This window comes from Aulonocara stuartgranti, assembly GCF_965226115.1.
Source record: "Aulonocara stuartgranti genome assembly, chromosome: 20".
Classification (NCBI taxonomy): domain Eukaryota; kingdom Metazoa; phylum Chordata; class Actinopteri; order Cichliformes; family Cichlidae; genus Aulonocara; species Aulonocara stuartgranti.
The window spans coordinates 36,076,121-36,094,839 of NC_138956.1; the positions used below are offsets into that span (position 1 = coordinate 36,076,121).

The 18,719-nt window shown below is 44.0% G+C and overlaps 1 protein-coding gene across 2 annotated transcripts; it reads left to right on the plus strand.

The window, feature by feature from the left end:
* Positions 1-663: 663 nt before the first annotated feature.
* snx21 (sorting nexin family member 21) lies at positions 664-17,693 on the plus strand. Of its 2 annotated transcripts, none has more exons than XM_082518649.1 (6): positions 664-867; positions 5,780-6,102; positions 6,938-7,143; positions 7,536-7,677; positions 7,786-7,951; positions 12,617-17,693. In XM_082518649.1, the coding sequence occupies exons 2-6, from the start codon at positions 5,811-5,813 to the stop codon at positions 13,119-13,121; spliced, it is 1,311 nt and encodes a 436-aa protein (XP_082374775.1). In that variant the 5' UTR covers positions 664-867; positions 5,780-5,810; the 3' UTR covers positions 13,122-17,693. The 2 variants fall into 2 exon arrangements, with proteins under 2 accessions (XP_082374775.1, XP_082374776.1); XM_082518650.1 differs by lacking the exon at positions 664-867 and adding an exon at positions 874-1,104.
* Positions 17,694-18,719: the final 1,026 nt, after the last annotated feature.

The following is an 18,719-nucleotide window of genomic DNA, read 5'->3' on the forward strand; positions in this document are numbered from 1 at the left end:
TCTCCCTACAGCAGATCAACTCATCCATGAACCCCCTCTGAGGTTTCCCCTTTTCCTCCTGCCGGGCAGCTCCTCTTCAACATCCTTTGTCCAGTATATCCACTATCGCTCTCTGTGCATGTCCAAACCAACTTTGTCCCTCTGACATACTAATATTCTAACCTTGTCCATTGAATACCTGAACATCTCCACCTCAGCCTCCTGTCTTTTGATCAGTGCCACCATCTCTAAACCACACATCACAACAGGCCTCACTACTGTCTTTTAAAACTTCCCTTTCACTCTTGCTCTTGCCTTGACACTCACTCCACCCTGCCTGCCCACACTCTCTGTTTCAGCTCTCTTGTGGACTTGCAGCTTAAATTATCAGCTCAAATAGCTGCTGCAGCCCTGGATAGATGCACTGTGACCCCTGTGAACAGAACGCTTCCAGTGTTGTGCCAAAAAGTGATTAAAGGTTGGTGGTAATTAATATAGAACCTGCCATCGCAAACATATCTCTCATAAATGATACGACTTTAAGTATATTAGACATAAAAGCACACAGAAATCTGTTTTTGGTAGTCCATCGCTTTGATCTCACTAATTGCGACGACTCAGTGAGCATGTAGCCCCCTCTGCTGGTCGGACCCGAAGAGTGCATGTCCTTATATGGCAGCTGCCCGATATCCAACCCCGGGCCGCCTCCTCCTGTAGGCTGCGGCGGGTGGACAGCCCCAGGAATAAGGATACAGCTAGTCAGCTGTGTGCGTGTGCGGAGCCCACAAACCCCGACAGGATCGTGCGACTCCCAGATCCCGACCCGCTGGGCTTCAAACTTTACTCTGGAGGAGCTGGTATGGAGTAAAAGGAGCGGAGGGAGTGCGGGTGAGTCCCGCGGAGCTCGGAGTTCATGAATCGGAGGTGGAGGAGCAGCTCGTGGAGTGTAAACAAAGTTTTCTGGGGTAGCTTGTTAGCTAGTTAGCCGTTAGCGCCACAGCCCAGTTGATGCAGTCATAAACAGGAATGTCAGCTTCAAATTAGAGGGCGGAGACTTAAACGTCTAATCCACGGTGCTCGGATAGATTAACAGGAGCTGTGGGAGTTTTCCGCTTGAGCTGCGGGGTGAGTTCGTCCAACCTCCGGAGAGCTAACTAAACGCGTTTATCGTGTGATGCTCAGTAACTTTGAATCCCCCGACAAGCAAAGCTGTTAGCTGGTTTGCTAACGTCACACTGCTGTGCGTGTTAGCCTCCACCTCTACAAAATACACATTTTATTACTGGTGTCCACAGCTGATACATACTTGTGTATTTAACGTTGTTTCTGGTGTTGACTACATAATAATTATCTGAGGCTTTCACGGACGTCACGTAAATTCTCTTTCCTCGTACTTAATAGTAGTGATGTGCGATACCACTGATTTCCTTTCCGATCCGATACCAAATAATATTCAGGGTGGTATCGACGATACTGATCCGATACCGATACTTTGTGCAAAAATGTATTTTATTTAATGTACCTCAAATTATAGTTTCATAATGATTACAGGACATCACATTACTTGTTCTTATCACTTAATAATGCAGAATTCATCATATAGAAATAAAGAACCTGAAGTTGTGAGCTATTTGAACACCTTGCCTGCCTGCAGCACTAAAGGACTCCGTGAGAGATGTCTGTCTCGCCCTAGCAGCACCTGTCCCTGTCCCTCTCCTCCTCTTCAGTTCGCCTTAACATACGCTCATCATATTCTGAGATATGATTTACTCTGAGGTGTTTGACAAATTTGTGGTGTTGCCACAACACCTCACTTTCTTGCCACATGTATCGCAAACCACGTCTCGGCTGTTTGTGGATGTAAAATACGTCCGCACATGACTCCAATTACGCTCAGCCATTGTTGTGAGTGCGCATGCCAAGGGGCTGCCACATTTATACAGCCATATTTCGCACATGACTATGAAAGGTGGAAGAGGAAGTAGTTCCTTCCAATTGTAGACAATCCGAATGATATAGTTTCTTTCCACTGTGTTCCTGTTAATGGTAAACTACAAATTTACCCTAAATTACTAAAATATCGATATTTTAATGTGAGAATCGATTCTAGAACATAAATGATTGGTATCGGAGGAATCGATATTTCAGGATCGATCCGCACATCACTACTTAATAGTTGTAAAGCGTATTCAAACTTGTTTATATTGTTAATAGTAATTGTTATAATTGTTTGTTTAGCTTTTTTTTTTTTTTTTTTTGCGTAAAGATGCAGCCTAAAAGAATAGTAAAAGTAAAACAAACAAAAAGAATGAAAGAAGTAGAAAAAAGATTTGATCAAACAAAAATTAATTAAAAATAAAACTGATGGTGCCCCCCCACCCAATAAATAAATAAACAAATAAATAAAAGTCCAATTTAAATACAATTAAAATGAAAAGTGAGCAGCAGACGAACAGATGTTAATCAGGATTCACTGTTGCTGTCACTCAACCAGCTGTCAGCTGAGTTGCTGACTCCCAGCTCTACAGGTTAAAGGTGTTTGTTCTTGTTTTGGTGGTTTTGGAATAATTTTAGAAGAACACCAAAACGGATAAATCCTAAAATCTTGTTAAACTCCTTTCACAAACAGCCCAGATATACATGTTACAGAATGCAGTCTTTAGCAGTGCATGTGACTCAGTTTACACAGCCTATCCTTTTTATGTGACATTTTATAATCCATCGACCTTTATTCAGCTGTAACTTTGTGTTTAGCACTTTTCTTTTACAATTCTTGTCTAAACTTTTTATTCTCTCTGTATGAAGATAAACACACCAAAGTAACAAACCAGTCTAATTTTCCATACGCTCTGATGCAGCCTGCTGGATGGCTTAGATAAAATGCATTACAGTTGATGTAATGCAAGCACAGGAGAATGCAAATGAAAAAGTATTTTTAGATTAGATAAACTATTTGAATCATACTGTTCAGCTGGAACAGGGAAGGGTTTGTGGCTTTATGGATCCACTATGATCACTAATGTTTCATCACTAGAGGTCAAATTGTTTATGAGCAGAGTCCATCTGCTGGTTGTTTTGTAGGTGATGTGGCTCTTTTGACTTCATCAGACAGCGACTTCCAGCTTCTACTGAAAGTAGCATTAGAATTAGTACTTCAGAGTCTAAGGCCATGGTTCTCAGTCAGAGTGCAGTGAGTCATCAGATGTGTTGAAAATGCAGAATTGGTGAGCGAGACATCCTGAGGAAGTTCAGCAGGCCAAAGCCTGGCTGCAGGCTGACTTAGCAAATCGGTGCATTATTAATGTGTGACATGGTTTCCATTGAGAGGAGCTGCCAGCTCTGTAACTGGAGCCAGCTCAGCGGGTTTGTTTCACATGTGGATCAGTGTGTCTGCAGTCTCTTCCTGACCTGGATTCTAAAAGTGAGTGAATTTTATTTTTCCCTGTGGTGCTGATTCACAGTCCCAGACACAGAATAGAGTGATTTGCAAAGCAATTCAAGTCTGTGTTATAGAAAAATAACACAGAAAATAGTGCTGTTTTTGTCAAATAAATGCACTTTTGGAATTTGTTGCCACAATGTGTCAAATGAAATTGCAGCAAGAACATGTTTCGTCTTCTTTTAACAGCACTCTGTAAGAGTTTGGGACCCGAGGAGCCCAACTGATGGACTCAAATGTTTTTCCATTCGTGCTTCAGGGTTTCAGCTGCTCAGCTGTTCTGGGCCTCCTTTGCTGTATTTGTTTTTGTGTGTTGTTGTTTTGCAGTTCTTATGAGTGGGTCACAGATGTGGACTCTTAAAACTACAAGTCTAAAAAAGGAGAAAGAAGACAAGAATATACCATAACCAAATGTCTTGATGGACCTTCATCCAGGCAAGGACATCCCAAAAAGTTGAGACTGAAGAAGTCACTCCCACTGAAAACGCTACGTCCAGATGAACAGAATCTACTTGGGATACCAAAACATTCCTCAGAGATTTTGGTCTTTATTACATGACAGCAAATGGGTTCTACTTGACTGAGATCTGGTGACCGGAGGCTGTTTGAGTCCAGCGAACTCAGTGTCATGTTCAAGAAACCGGTGTGAGATGATCTGCGCTTTGTGCACTGCTGCTGTTGTGCATTTAAAGATGTTCTTCGAGGACCCTGCTCGTAACAAGTTGTTTGAGTTAATGTTGCCTTCCTGTCAGCTCAAAGCAGCGTGCTCCTTCTCTGATGCCATCATCAAGGCTTATTCTTCCACAGAGCGGCTGCTCACTGGATGTTTCATTGTAAACCTTGGAGATGTTTGTGCGTGCTTGGTTTGAAGTTTATCACTGCTTACTAGAGATGGACCGAGCCGATATTACGTATCGGTATCGGTCCGATACTGACGTAAATTACTGGATCGGATATCGGAGAGAAATAAAAAATGTAATCCGATCCATTAAATATCAAAAAAGCACCTCACAAAACTTGTGACACGGTGTAACTCGGCTCATAACCGTAGCATAACCGTAACTGCCTCTCTCCCTCTCCGGCTGCTACTTCAATCATGAAACTGATCAATGATCAGCTGATCGGCTTTTCTGTCGCGAGTCCGTCTCTCTTCTTTGTTTTTGGCCCACTTTGCACCAGAAAGAGGAAACCAGCGGCTGAACAACAGCAGCACGTTTAAGCTTGATCAGCTGTTGTTAGAATTTATTTATTATTACTTTCTACACCAGGATCTTTTTCTACGTAGCTGACGGCTGGTAACTGTGCAGGGGCGGATCTAGCAAAGTTTAGCCAGGGGGGCCGATAGGGCATGAACAGGGAAAAGGGGGCACAGAGACATACTTTTCTTTCTTATTCTCATTTAAAATGTCTAGCTTTTAATAAATAATTATCTGAATCTTACACCCAAAGTTTTAATCTTATGTAAAATATATAGAAGTCCATTACTGTATATAGTAACTGTTAAGTCTAATATACCCTAGTAAGCTATAGTACTTTTTACTTTGGGAACCATCTGTGCAGTCTGCAGTTCTGTTGAAGAAATTTGTTGAATCTATTTCATTATTCTTGAAAAAGAATTTATTTCTTCATTTTTTTTTTCACACTGCATCAAATTAAAGTTGTTTACGTCGATTAAGCATCATGAGGTGGAGGGTGGGTGGTTCCCTATTTTTTTTTTTTTTTTTTTTTTTTTTTTTTTTTGCTGGGAGTTGGAACCCTACTAGTTAGGTTGCTTAATATTTCTGCTAAGTACTCTTTAAAATACCAGAATAGGGAGGATGGTGTAGGTTTAAGTTTATTAGATTGATCAGTATTGCTGAATTATGAAATATATTGGGTGCAGTGTATTTTTTTGCATACAGGTTTAACAGAAAGCTTTAGTGTTGTTGTTTATTTAAACTTGAGTATGAACTTATACAAAATGCAGCAAGATATTAAAAAACAGTTTTATTGATTAAAAAACACTATCAGATTCATATCGGTATCGGCAGATATCCAAATTTATGATATTGGTATCGGACATAAAAAAGTGGTATCGTGCCATCTCTACTGCTTACTGAAATCGGTTTGTTGGCATGTGATTTGAACAGGCCTACCTAATGACGTGGCAGGTGAGTGTGTTTCTAAGTACAGCTTCGTTATCAATGCTACATATACATCTACATGCATGTAGATAGTTCATGCAAATGTATACAAATTACATGCAATGAAAACCTGTGCAAAACTAGAATGAAAAAACAAATGAAGCTTTAAAATAATATTATCAGAAGATGCTTTAATAAGTAATAGATAAAATGACCTTGTAATCTTCTATTTCTTTAGGCTCCTCCCCCTGTGGTGGCCTGGCAACATCATGGCGTCTCGGCTGTTGGACCGCCTGAAGCGCTCGCTGTTTAAAGATGGTCAGGGGCTGGAACCTGAGCAGGAAGAAGGTGGCGGGCCGGAAGAGGAGGCGTTCAAGCAGGATCGCTGGGAGGACGAGCTGGCGGAGGATGAGGAGTGTGTAACCGATCGGCTCGGAGGGATGCTGTGCTTCGACGGCACAGACGGCGGTCTGGAGGACGGAGCCGAGGGTGAAGGGTCAGGACAGGACAGCGACTCTGACTTCCTGGGAGAGTCGATGGAGGATGGTCCCAGCAGCATGGGTGAAGTGCTGTTCTCTCTTTTCACTCGATGGACCTCGAGCGAAAACATTTTAATGTCTGAATCTGATTGAAATCAGTGCAGATCAGCACTGATTCAACATCTGTTGAAATTCCTACATACAAGAATGACCCGAATGAGTATTCTTCAATACGGGGCGATCGTTGGGAGTTCGTCTTGTAATCGGAAGGTTGCCAGTTCGAGCCCCTCTCGGTCGTTGTGTCCTTGGGCAAGACACTTCACCCGTTGCCTACTGATGGTGGTCAGAGGGCCCGGTGGCGCCAGTGTCCGGCAGCCTCGCCTCTGTCAGTGCGCCCCAGGGCAGCTGTGGCTACAATGTAGCTGCCATCACCAGTGTGTGGATGAGTGTGTGAATGGGTGGATGACTGGATATGTAAAGCGCTATACAAATATAGGCCATTTACCAATACTGTTGTTTGGTTCAAAGACTTAGCAGACATTGATTAATGATCAGCAGCAAAGTCAGACTGGGCGGCTGTGACAGAGTTTATTTATCAGCTATCGATAGAAAGTAACAAAAGTTTACCCAGCGATGGAGCACACAACAACTCACAACCTAGCAGCCTGCAGTTAATACATACGGGGATGTTGTTCATAGTTGTACTTATGCTTTAGAGATGTTTTTATAGCTGAAACCAATTAACAGAAACTATAATCTAATGTAATATGTTAGCCAGCTCCATGGTTACAGCTCAGCAGCGTTGATCTCCAGCAGGGGAGCAGTTTAGCTTCAGTCCACTGGAAGCTAAACTCGAGGAAACCAGGACATGTTGTACTCCCTGGTCACCTGACCTGGCTTTCACCTGTCTTTTGTAGACACCAGTCCTGTGGGTATTTCCCCAGTGGGCCACTCCTCCTCTTCCTCCTCCTCCCTGCTGACTCGGCAGCTTCAGGAGAGCTGGAGGAGTTTGCGCGGACTCAGTGGAGGAAGCTCTGTGTCCTCTGTGAGATGGCAGACGGACAGCGTGTTGTTCGAGGTGACCGACGCCAGCGTGGTGCAGGATGGCTCCTCAAAATATGTGGTGAGTTGGCAAAGAGAAAAAAACTGTAACACAATAACCAAAACAGACATAAAAGCTTCAAATCCAGGCACTCTAGATTTGACAAAGGCCTTTAATTTATTGGTCTTAGGACAAACAAATACACCGACAGGTATCAGCTTGTCCCTTCTTCAGGCTGCTGAAATACGAAGATGCCTACAGAGCAATTTGAGCTTCAGGGCCACAGAGAGCCCCTGACCCTTGTATCTTCTCTGTGTAAAGTGCTGGTGCACATCCATAGATTGGATTTGGATGCTCTGATCAGAGTCACGTATACGTAATAGTCTCTGATCCACAGGTGATGTTTTAAATGTGCCGTGGGACAGATCTGTGCGCCGTGGAGCTCAAACTCTCTGCTCTCTGTTTCTCTCCAGCTGTACACGATCCATGTGATCCAGTCTGGCGCGAGCGATAAGATTCCTGCCATCATCACGCGTCGGTACTCTGACTTTCGGCGCCTCCATGCCACTCTTCGCCGTAAACACGGCGAGCACATGGAGCGTTTCTGTTTCCCACGTGAGTAAACCTCATGTATGCTGTCTTACCTTGATGCTGTGGTTGTTACAGTGGTACAGGGAAGTAAGAACTTCATAAAACATGAATGTTTGGTTTGAACCTCCGCAGGAAGAAAACTCAGGAGGAACTTCACAGCAGAGACGATCGCTAAGCGGAGCCGGGCGTTTGAACAGTACCTGTCTCACCTGTGTTCCCTGCATGCCCTGCGGGGGGCGCTGTGTGTCCGTCAGTTCTTCTACTTAACCGACTTGGAGACTGGACAGCTGCTCATCAGGTAACTCTCATAAACCTCTGTCTCCTCACCTTTATCCGTCAATGTCAGTGTTGTGTAAGAAAACTTAACAGGAACAAAGTGAAATGATCAAAATGCTCTCAGTGCTGAAATGTTATACTGTTTCTATTACGCAGATAGTGAAACAGGCTAAAAAACAAAGAAGGTATTTAATAGATTAATAAAACTTTGAGTTAAACAATTGAGTCATCGCCAATTTGTGCTCTGAAGCTAGCTACAGTGTTTGCGCAAATTAATTACGCTGTGTGGTCAAATATTAGAGGAAATGTGTCCAACATGCACTCTTTGTTGATCAGTGTTGGGTCACTAGTCAAAAAAGTAATATATTACACATATTACAAATAACTAGGGATGGGTATCGTTTAGGTTTTATCCGATACCAGTACCAAACCGGTACTTTTGAAACGGTGCCGGTGCTCAAACGGTGCTCGAACCGGTGCTTAAAGAATGGAGAACACAAAATTGGTCCAAAAACCTCTCATGTTCAGCTGTTGTTTTGTAAAAAGATAACAGTGTTAGCCTTTTCTGCAGCTATGGGGCATATATGGCATCACTCTTGGCTGGAAGCGGTGCTTAAACAATGGAAAAAACACAAACTTTGTCCAAAAACTTCTCATGTTCAGCTGTTTTCCACTTTTTCTTTGGTCATTTTAGCCTTTTTGGCCAGGATGAAGGGAGTATCTGCCATCAAACAAGAAGACAGCCGCATGTAGCTATGATGATGTTTGCTAGTTCACCTTACATGCATTAATGTAATAACGTGGTTAGCCTACTCAACGTAAATTACACACGAACAACATTAAGCTCCTGACGCAGAGAAGAACGGCTGCTGCTGCATCATCATCCTCATCATTTCTGCTACACTGGCAGGGCTAGGGGCCAGGACTCTCCTCTTCGTGTTTTTGGGGGATGTTGCTAACTCCGGGTCCGATAACAGGCACCACACCCGCAGTAGATGTGCTCGGTGTGAGGTCTCGCAGCAAGCTATTAAATACGGCGCATTTCTCGGCTTTTAACAAAACGCTATGCATCGCCAGGTGTTTCATCGGATTTGAGGTGTTGCCTCCTTTGACAGTATCACAGTATCAGCTTAAAGCACTTGTTGCTGCTGAGTTTGCATCTTTTGCTGTGAAGTACAGCCAGACTTTGACCACTTCGCCTTGGTCATTTTTAATCTGTAGCTCTGCTCTAAAAGGACATACGTACCTGGACCCGCCTACTACGCTCGCAAAGGTAAAATGATTGGCTGGAATCCAAAGTGTGTGACATCCGGATATTGGATGGTTACTACCGTTTATGTCAGAACAGGTGCCATCATGGCACCGGATACCGGTACCCATCCCTACAAATAACACTTTAATTTAAAGTAATGCATTACGTTACTTGGTTACTAAAGGGAGATGATAATTCATCACATTTATAACATTACTTTCAGTTTACTCTGTAAAACAGCCTGAAACACATTGTGTCATAATTACCATTTAACAGTATAAACCTGAGGCCACAGCCCCCCGCACCAACACAAACCCATAATGTATTTAGTTATGAACAAAAAGCCGACAACACAAAACGAAGATGAAAACCAACACGAAGAGACTTTAAAGCCATCGTCACGGTGATTCAGGTAGAAACGAAGGCTGCAGCCTCACGGCTCATCCGTTTGTTATACGATGAAGTTCAGCGGCGGCTCGCTTCACCGTGGTGCCTTGCATCACTCTGGGTTTTTGACTAGCTTAGCATTAGCATGCTGTCTGTGCAGGTGCTTGCAAAGAGTCGAAGTTGTGTTAACAGCATAATACAGTTGTTTCTGTCCTGGATACAGTTGACCATTACGCTCTTGCCCTTTTGTGCAATAGAAATAAAAGTTGTGTCCATCTCAACGCTGTAAACTTCTATTTTCCTTCTCCAGCAACTGAAATCAGCTGATTGCAGAGCAAATGTAAGAACCAATAAGCAGGATCGATAGGCAAGTAGACTAATAATTCCAACTAGGAAAGGTTCTCGATTGCCATCCCTACTGAGTACACACTCATACAATAACTACTTTGCTGCACTGAAACAAACATTGCTTCAATATCCTTTTTGATTCTAATGGTTGACTGTGGTTTACAAAATAAGCACCGTTTCCTTTAATTAGACTTCAAACAACCAATTGAGTCCACAAATTCATCAGGAAAGTGTTTACTGACGTCAACTATCAAGTGAAAATATCAAGATTTTGCAACTAAAAGACTCAGTCCCTGCTGGCCATTTAAAAACAATGTGGATCCAGTTTTATTCAGGTTTATTTAATTGTATTTATATAGCGCCAAATCATAACAACACTCACATCAACAAAGAAATATAGTGAGAAAACCCCAGCATTCAGATGACTCACTATAAGCAAGGACTTGGTGACAGTGGGAAGGAAAAACTCCCTTTAAAGAGGAAGAACCAGAAGGGGCAGCCGTCTGCTGTGACTGGTTGGGAATGAGGGGAAAGACACAAGACAATAGAGTAACTGTGGAAGAGAGCCAGACTGTCCATCTTTTATATACAGTACATGCATAATGCTTTGGTGACGAGTGTTTCCTCAGGGAGTTTCAGTTTTTGTTTATAGGTTTGGCTTTTTTTCAACTCTGTAACCATAGAAACAACTATAAATGATATAGAGAACAAATTTAGCGTATGCCTTAAGGCAGGGGTGGGCAAACGTTTCAGGTAAGAGGTCACATTACGTTTGAAAATTTGACAGGCCAGCACCAGATGCATACTGTACATATCAAACAGAAGCCTAAAAAGGCCTTACAGTGACAAGTCAGACTCCCACGTAGCTTGTGCCTCTCGATGACCCCAACACGCTGTCGTACAGGTCCTCTCCACCCATTTTCCCCTTTAGGAAGGCCAAAAACTCCTCCGTTATCCCAAAATTGTCATTATTCCCATCCATTCTATACATCCAATTTCTTGCGCTTATCCGGGCCCGGGTCGCGGGGGCAGCAGAGAAGCCCAGACCTCCCTCTCCCCAGCCACCTCCTCCAGCTTATCCGGGGGAACACCAAGGCGTTCCCAGGCCAGCCGAGAGATATAATCTTTCCAGCGTGTCCTGGGTCTGCCCCGGGGCCTCCTCCCGGTGGGACATGCCCGGAACACCTCGCTCAGGAGGTGCCCAGGAGGTGCCCATCCTTGTCAGATGCCCGAACCACCTGAGCTGGCTCCTTTCGACTTGGAGCAGCAGCGGCTCTACTCTGAGCCCGTCCTGGATGGCTGAACTTCTCACCCTATCTCTAAGGGAGAGGCCAGCCACCCTTCGGAGGAAACCCATTTCCACCGCTTGTATCCGCGACCTCATTCTTTCGGTCACTACCCACAGCTCGTGACGATAGGTGAGGGTAGGGACGTAGATCAACCGGTAAATTGAGAGCTTCGCTTTTACACTCAGCTCCCTCTTCACCACGACAGACCGGTGCAGCGTCCGCATCACTACAGCTGCAGCCCCAATCAGTCTGTCGATCTCCCGCTCCCTTCTCCCATCACTCGTGAACAAGACCCGAGATACTTAAATTCCTCCACTTGGGGCAGGGTCACGTCCCAGACCCGGAGTGGGCACTCCACCCTTTTTTCTGGCTGAGGACCATGGCCTCAGATTTGGAGGTGCTGATTCTCATTCCCACTGCTTCACACTTGGCTGTGAACCTTTCCAAGGCAAGCTGGAGGCCCTCACCTGATGAAGCCAACAGGACCACATCATCTGCAAAAAGCAGAGATGAGATCCTGAGACCAACGAAGTGAAAGCCTTCCGCCAACTTGGCTACTCCTAGAAATTCTCATTTCTAGTCATTATTCCCATTGTTTAAAATTCAAAGCTGAGCGGTGTCTCTACTTTCGTCCAGTGCCAAAGAATACAACTCTGCTTTTTGGTTTAGCTCACTAGCTAAGTCTTCATCAGCTGGCTCAACACAGTGAGTCACTGTCCTGCGTGATAAGCTAATTTTTTTTCTAATTTGTTCAACATCCCTGGACGCACTCTTTGAGAAACTGCCCTTGCTGGTATTTGCTAATTTGAATGCCAGCAAACAACTTTGTGCTTGATTCTTGGATGGCACTTTGTCGGCTAAAAATGTTTTGCTGATTCTGCAAACTAGCTGCCGACCCCGTTCTTGCATTGACCGGTTGTTAGCATTATTAGCATGCTTGGTGGAAATGTGACAGCTGATGTTGTATTCACATCTAGACATACATCCTTTGACTGGGGTGAAAAAGTATAAACACTCAAACTCGATGTTTCTTTTCTTTTCTGAGCATGAGACCACAAATCACTGCGCCTAATGCGCCATCTGGTGGAACGCCAGGCATTACAGGACAAGGTCAAATGAATGCAGTCATAATTATCATCTGATTTGGGCAATTCTGTGCTAATCTTCGGCAGGCCAGATTAAAAAGACCAGGATGTGGCCCGCAGGCCGTAGGTAGCCCATCCTGCTTTAAGCAGAACTCTGTTAGTCCAGGACAGAACAGCGCACCTCAACATCTCCTTAGCTTGATGCTTATTTCTAAATGTACTGTAAGGATAATATTAGATTTTCTTGTGCATTTCTTGAGTTTCATTATTTATTGAGCGGTTTGCCACTGAGTGTTTCACTGTTCAGTTTGTCTTGTTTCGTTGAGGGCGGGACGTTACCAGGATGCCTTGGGTCCTCTGCTCAATGCCAAGAGACTGCAGCAGAAACTGGGATGGGCAAGTTTCTATGACAACCAGACTCAGGCCCCTCCTCCAACCTCCTCCCATTGGTTCTTCACCCTGGTGGGACTGTCGAGCTGTTTCCAGCAGGTGGACCAGCTGGAGGAGGCTCGAGATCACTGTGACCACGCCCTGCGTGTTCTCACCCCCACAGAAACTCAGACTAACACAGAGGATAAGCCCCTCCCACCTGACAATAAGCCCTTCCAACCGTCGGAGACATTGCGTCTGGACGACGACAGGCCACACCCCTTGCTGTTGCCGCTGTTACGAGTGATGGTTCGTCTGTCGTGGCAGACGGGAAAAGACAAGCGACAGTGGGAGGAGCTTCTGCAGCATCTGGAGGAGCGGTGGGTGGGGCTAGACAATCATCCAACCATCAAAGAATTTCTGGTTAAACACAACCTGCAGGATGGCGAGGGTGAGGGCTAAAGAGCGCGCACGCTGCAGAGGGCAATCAGTACGGTACGGGTCGAGTGTTAGAGCCACTGCAGGGGAAACAAAGCCGAGATTTTCAAAATAAAATCTGAATGTTTTGAGTAATTTTAGTTTTATTTCTAATAAAAAAAAATTTATTAAAGGGAAAAAAGTTTCACCCATAAAATCTGCTTTTTAATGTTGTGACGTTGGGCATTTTAATGTGGGATTGGAGGCAGCCTCAAGTGGCCGTTAGAGGAACTGCAGCTGTTCAGACGAGTTTGGTTTCAGTAATAAAACCAAAAACATTGTTCTGAAAAAGAGTGATGTTAATGTAATGAAAGAGTAGGCCTCAGTAAATATCTGGTGGAAAGAAGCAAATCACAGAAGCTTGATTACAAAATGACGGAGCTGATGAGACTGAAGGACAGTTCACCTGAAACTCGGCCAGTTCAAAATCTCAGTTTTTATTCCCCCTGACAGCGGCTGTAATACTCTGAGTACTAATGGATCAGTCAAGGGTTCAGTCGTAATTTCAAAGCCTTAAACTAGTTCAGTGGTCTTTGTAGGTCCGATGCTTCACATGAGTTTTGTTCTTAACCGTGACTCCTCACAGGATTTCTAAAACAACAGCCTGTTATTCTACTTCAAGAGGAACTTCTACAATATTTAAGACTTTTCTTTTTCAAATAAATTTATTTTGAAAATTTGATCCAGTCGAAGAAAAAAAGTGTCCACATCACATTTTCAGAGTTACAATCAATGAAACTGCAGAAATGTTTCGTAGAAACGTGAGGAGCACAGATTAAGAACAAAGCTCCAAGAAGGAAGCAGAGGAAGGAGAAAAGGCTGCCTCAACAATCACGGTTCACTCTGTGACTCTGAGGAGGGAAAACACTTACAGTTTTAAAAGTCCTCTGACTTCCTACTAAAAGGTTTACTGATGATTAACAGTGTTACATATTGCAGCATTTAAAAGGGAGCAAACGGTGCCGAATGTAGAGACTCCGTGAATCTTGTGGACGATGCACGACGGGTTCAAGGCGCCTTTAAATGTTTCACAGCAGAAAACTTTGATTGTATTTGAGCTCTGATGAAAACCACAAGACGAGCGACACACGTGCAGAGCGCGTCCTGCAAAAACAAATGACAGTCAAACTTTAGTATCCATCTATAAATCGATATCGGTAAGTGAGGCGGGGCTTTCTACTCATGTTGAGCACTCAGAGGCTCCAGGCCTCATTCACCCAGTCACGCACACATTCATGCAGTGCTTTTATTCAACACTCAGCCATCCCATATTACTCTGCTTATCCACTCGCTCTCGTGTTCGGCTGCTGTGGCGTCGATCCGACTGTGCCTGTAAATAACAGTACTGTGGCGCACTGAGCTGAATTTATGTTACTGCAGTAAATGACTAGAATAGGTCTTTAGGTCATTTTAAATATATTTATATTCTTAAATGTTTTGTTCGTCATGTTTTATTTCAAATGGAGCCTTTCGCGTTCCTCGCACTGAGGAATTCAGCGTCAGACGCTGTCACACATCCCTGCTAATATATACGCCTGTTTCTCTTATTCCTGCATATAAATCAGTCACGTTCACCATATTATCAAACTGTGTCCGGTGTGGGTAAAGCTCACAGGGCTGAGCAGGTGGATCATATGGCTTAAGGCTGTTGCAGAGGCCCGGGCTTTAATCCATCCAGAGGCCTTTCACGGTTCCCCCCGTCCTTTCTCTGTTGTTGCAACACAATAAAAACTAAAATCACCAAAAATATACTTTAGAAAAACCCTTTTTTGGTTGCAGGGTTAAAAAATATAGGCACCACGTTATCTGAAGGTTCTGTTAATTGATGGCTGAACTTGACAGTTGAGCTGGATCCATGATCAGTGTCTCAAGTCAATTAAAAAATATATGCATGTTCAAAACAAGATCTGTGGCACACTAAGTGTACATTATTCAGACAGTGCTGCAGGTGAGCATCCTGCTAACTCATTTAGTGCTTTAAAAGGTTGATTGAATGAATTTGATAACATGTAAGGCCTTATTTATTTTTTTTAGAAAGAGTGAAAGTATTCAGTGCCTTTCTAGATTTTAACGAGGTTGTGATCCACCTGTGCACCAGGAATAAAGGGAATTGTGGTCAAACAGGAGCTGCAGAAACTCCACAGCGCACCTGTAAAGACCTGAGCTGTGACACAGTCGCGCTCACACTGAGCCTGCTCTGTGTGTGTCTGCGTTATTTACTCTTTGTGAGAGAGCTTTCATTTCACAGCTGAGGAGTAAAGCGACTTACTTGCACGTGTTTTCCTCCACCTGCACCGTTTCCACCTGCAGTGGAAAATTTCAGCGGAAAGCTTTGCCTGCTGCCGGTGCGTCACATATTCAGCGGTTAAAGAGGCGTTAAATGAGAAACGCTGTTTATCTGGAGGAACACTTAGCGCCTCTCCTCCCCCCACACAGCTCTCACAGCTTCGCAGTCATTCGAAGTAAAATCTGCGTGCTTTTTACGTGGATACGGTTACTGTGGAGACCGGCCCGAGTGGACGGCCACACGAGACAAAAATAGACGCGAGGAGCTGGATTTACATCAGCAGGAGAAATGTCAGACAGGACTGATGGATGGAGAGGAAAACAGGTGATTAATAATGAGGGACTAAGCAAAGTTGCCAGCGCCGTGATTTTGGGGCTGAAGGTTGGACACTGCACACGTAGAGATTTATGCACTTACTGTGTCACCTGTCATGTAGAAAAGCTGCTGATTTGTCAGATGTGAGTGCTGCAGGATCACAGTACATGTTCAGTATTATGCAGAGTTCTGTTATATCCAGCTGTTCTGCCGCACTACAGAAACCCTGCAACGCTCTCAGCTTCACTTTCTCATCTAATCTGGTAAATGTCTGTCTGTGTGCAGCACTTTATGCTTCTCTTTATGCACTCAGGACCATCAACCCTGTGATGAGTGCAGGAGCAGCTCTGGCTCCTGAGCTCCCTCTATACTGAAGGTAGAGTCAGAGAGGCCACTGCAGAGGAAGCGTGTATACTGGAGACTATGCACAGTTAGGCAGTTTCTCACTTCAGTTGTGTTAGCTGTGACCGTTACACAGTAACTGTCAGCCTGCTCTGGTTTCATACACACCACAGTAACCACAGGGCATCGAGGGGGGTCAGTGCATTCACACCCCGACTGTGAAATACTGTCAGACGATGCTAGTGCTACAGAAGCATGTGCAGGGCGTCCTTCGGTCTCAGCGCGTCTTTGAACGTAGGGCCGCTCCTGCAACTAATGATGATCTGAGTAAACCTGAACCTAAGTGACTCATCAAAAAGCAAGAAAACACTTGGAACAGTTAAATCTGGTTTGATGTCCACACAGCTGAGCCGAGTGTTTTAGTGCATCGCTCTCTGATATTTCAGTTTGAGGAAATGAGCGGCAGTGTGTCAGAATAAAGTCCTGCAGGATGCTTCGTGGGGCTGTTGTCTGCCTTACTTTCCACCTCACATGTGTGCAGTTTCCCAGCACAGAAGGAGAAGAGTGGGTTGAACCAACTAATAACTCTAGTGCCGGACGTCCTTATTTTGAAGAGCTGTTCAGGGACGGCAGAGGAGTAAGTGATTTTAACCCACTTCTTACTTTCAGTTTAAGCAAAAAGGACTTTCTGAGAGGTTCAGCTGAGATTGTGGTTTGGGTTCAAATATGCTTCTTTGCTGCATTGAGGCTGCACAGTGCTTTAGATGAACACTGTGCAGCTGCAGGTTCTGCAGGATCTGACAGCTTCAGGGCATTACACAAAGCACCTTTCTCTCTGCTGATCTCACAGCTGATTGGTTTAGACCAAAAATGTGGAACGTGGTTTCCCCTCTCAGCCTCTGCAGCTCTCCATAGCTGCTAGCTGTCTGTTAATAACAGATGACATTATCATTATTTTTATTTTTAAATTACAAAGCCAGTCTGTGCAAAAAATATGAAAGTCCTCCACCCGGAGTACTAGTTTCTGGAAGGTCACACCTGATTTCTGTTTTCTTGTTTTTGTGTCTTTTAACCTGAGCTGCAGTTTGCAGTGAGAGCGTTTCTGTGTTTTGTGACACTGACGTGAAAATGAAAACAATCATTTGAGCTGTTAATCGCATGAAATGTGAAAAACTGCAGTTACTCTAAATGTGTCTCCTGCTCCTCGGCCAGCTTGATGAATTTTTATTTTAACGGTGTTATTTGGGCTAAAGCTGACGCAGACACGTCACAGATGTTTCTAATGGTTTGAAAATGCACTTGTTGTGTCAGATGTGCAGTTTTCAGTGCAGACTGTGTGTATCCCACTTTATGCAAGCGCAGAAACACGTGGAAGAAATCTGTGCGTGGGGAGGCTTAGCGTGGATCTTTTGGCCTTTGCAGCAGCACTTCATCGTAGAGCTTTATTCAAGTTTATTTTCTGGAATATGTTTGTTACAAACTGCAGATCATGCCTTTGTTTTTCTTCATGTGTGCATCTCTGAGATGATTCTATTCTACTTTATTATAGTAAGAAATGTGAAGATCTTGACAGTTGTATAAAATTATAATAAATATATATTTTTCTTTTACTAGATGATGTCTTGTTTTTATCTATATGCCCTGAAAGCAAACTGATGATGTTACCTACTGACCGAGTCTCCTATCAATCATTTCTTTAGGTGACCTAATGTAACGCGTTTCCAAAGAGCTTGTTGTCATATAACACATGTTTAGCTTCATCAGTTTGCTCGGGCACCCATAAATTTTCAGCGGGGTCAGGTGACTCTGGAGCAAAGTCTGACAGTCAGCACTCCTTTTCCTTCTTTGGGGTTCAAGTAGCTTTTCCTAGATAAGGTGTTTTAGGCTCCTTATGCTGGTGGGTTAAGAATCCTCCACAAAGATGTAAACCAGCGAGAGAAAGTATCCAGGAGTGATGGACAGGAGGTGAAATCTGGAGCCAAATAAACTTTTAAAACAACATTTTAACTTAAAAGGACAAGATTTCATTTGTTAAATGTTAAAATTAGACGAGAATTTCCACTGTTGATAAAAGGAGTTCAAGTGGATCAAAAACATTCGTTCGTGTGGAAAACGACACTGCTGCCAAATCAAAGACACTCTGGGCAACAAGAGCCTGGAAAGAAGGCTGTTACCTGAGGAGCAACACTGCACAACAAGCGAGTGTAGGTCTGCAAGGAGGTGGCGCAGAGGGTGGAGCAAGTCTCTGAAGGATGTGGTTGATGTCCTTTACCCGTAGAAACCTTCAGTCGAGCCTCGATCCCACATCGATGAAGCCTCTGTGACGCTGCACTCAGGTCTGCACAGTCAGCAGTTTGTCCTCATAACAGGTGAGCAACGGCTGCAGGTTCAATCGAGCTTCTATGAGTCAGGTAAATCCATTAGTTTCATAGGGGCGTGGCCAAACCACCGCTCCTTCCAGAAGATTTGTTGCAGTGGCCGCTCCGAATGCAGGTGAGTTTAATTCAGGTGTTCTCAGGCGTTTGGATCCTGCTGTAGGATTTCTTTGTTATCTAAGCCAGAGCTGTTGAATGCAGATCGCTGACACGGCAGACTAACATCTTTGAAATTACAAAGTAAAACATTTTGCTGTGGCTGTC

Coding starts and splice junctions, on each gene's coding strand:
- snx21 (XM_082518649.1), top strand. CDS start 5,811: ATGGCGTCTCGGCTGTTGGACCGCCTGAAGCGCTCGCTGTTTAAAGAT. Junction 6,103..6,937: donor GGATGGTCCCAGCAGCATGG/GTGAAGTGCTGT, acceptor TGTCTTTTGTAG/ACACCAGTCCTGTGGGTATT. Junction 7,144..7,535: donor ATGGCTCCTCAAAATATGTG/GTGAGTTGGCAA, acceptor GTTTCTCTCCAG/CTGTACACGATCCATGTGAT.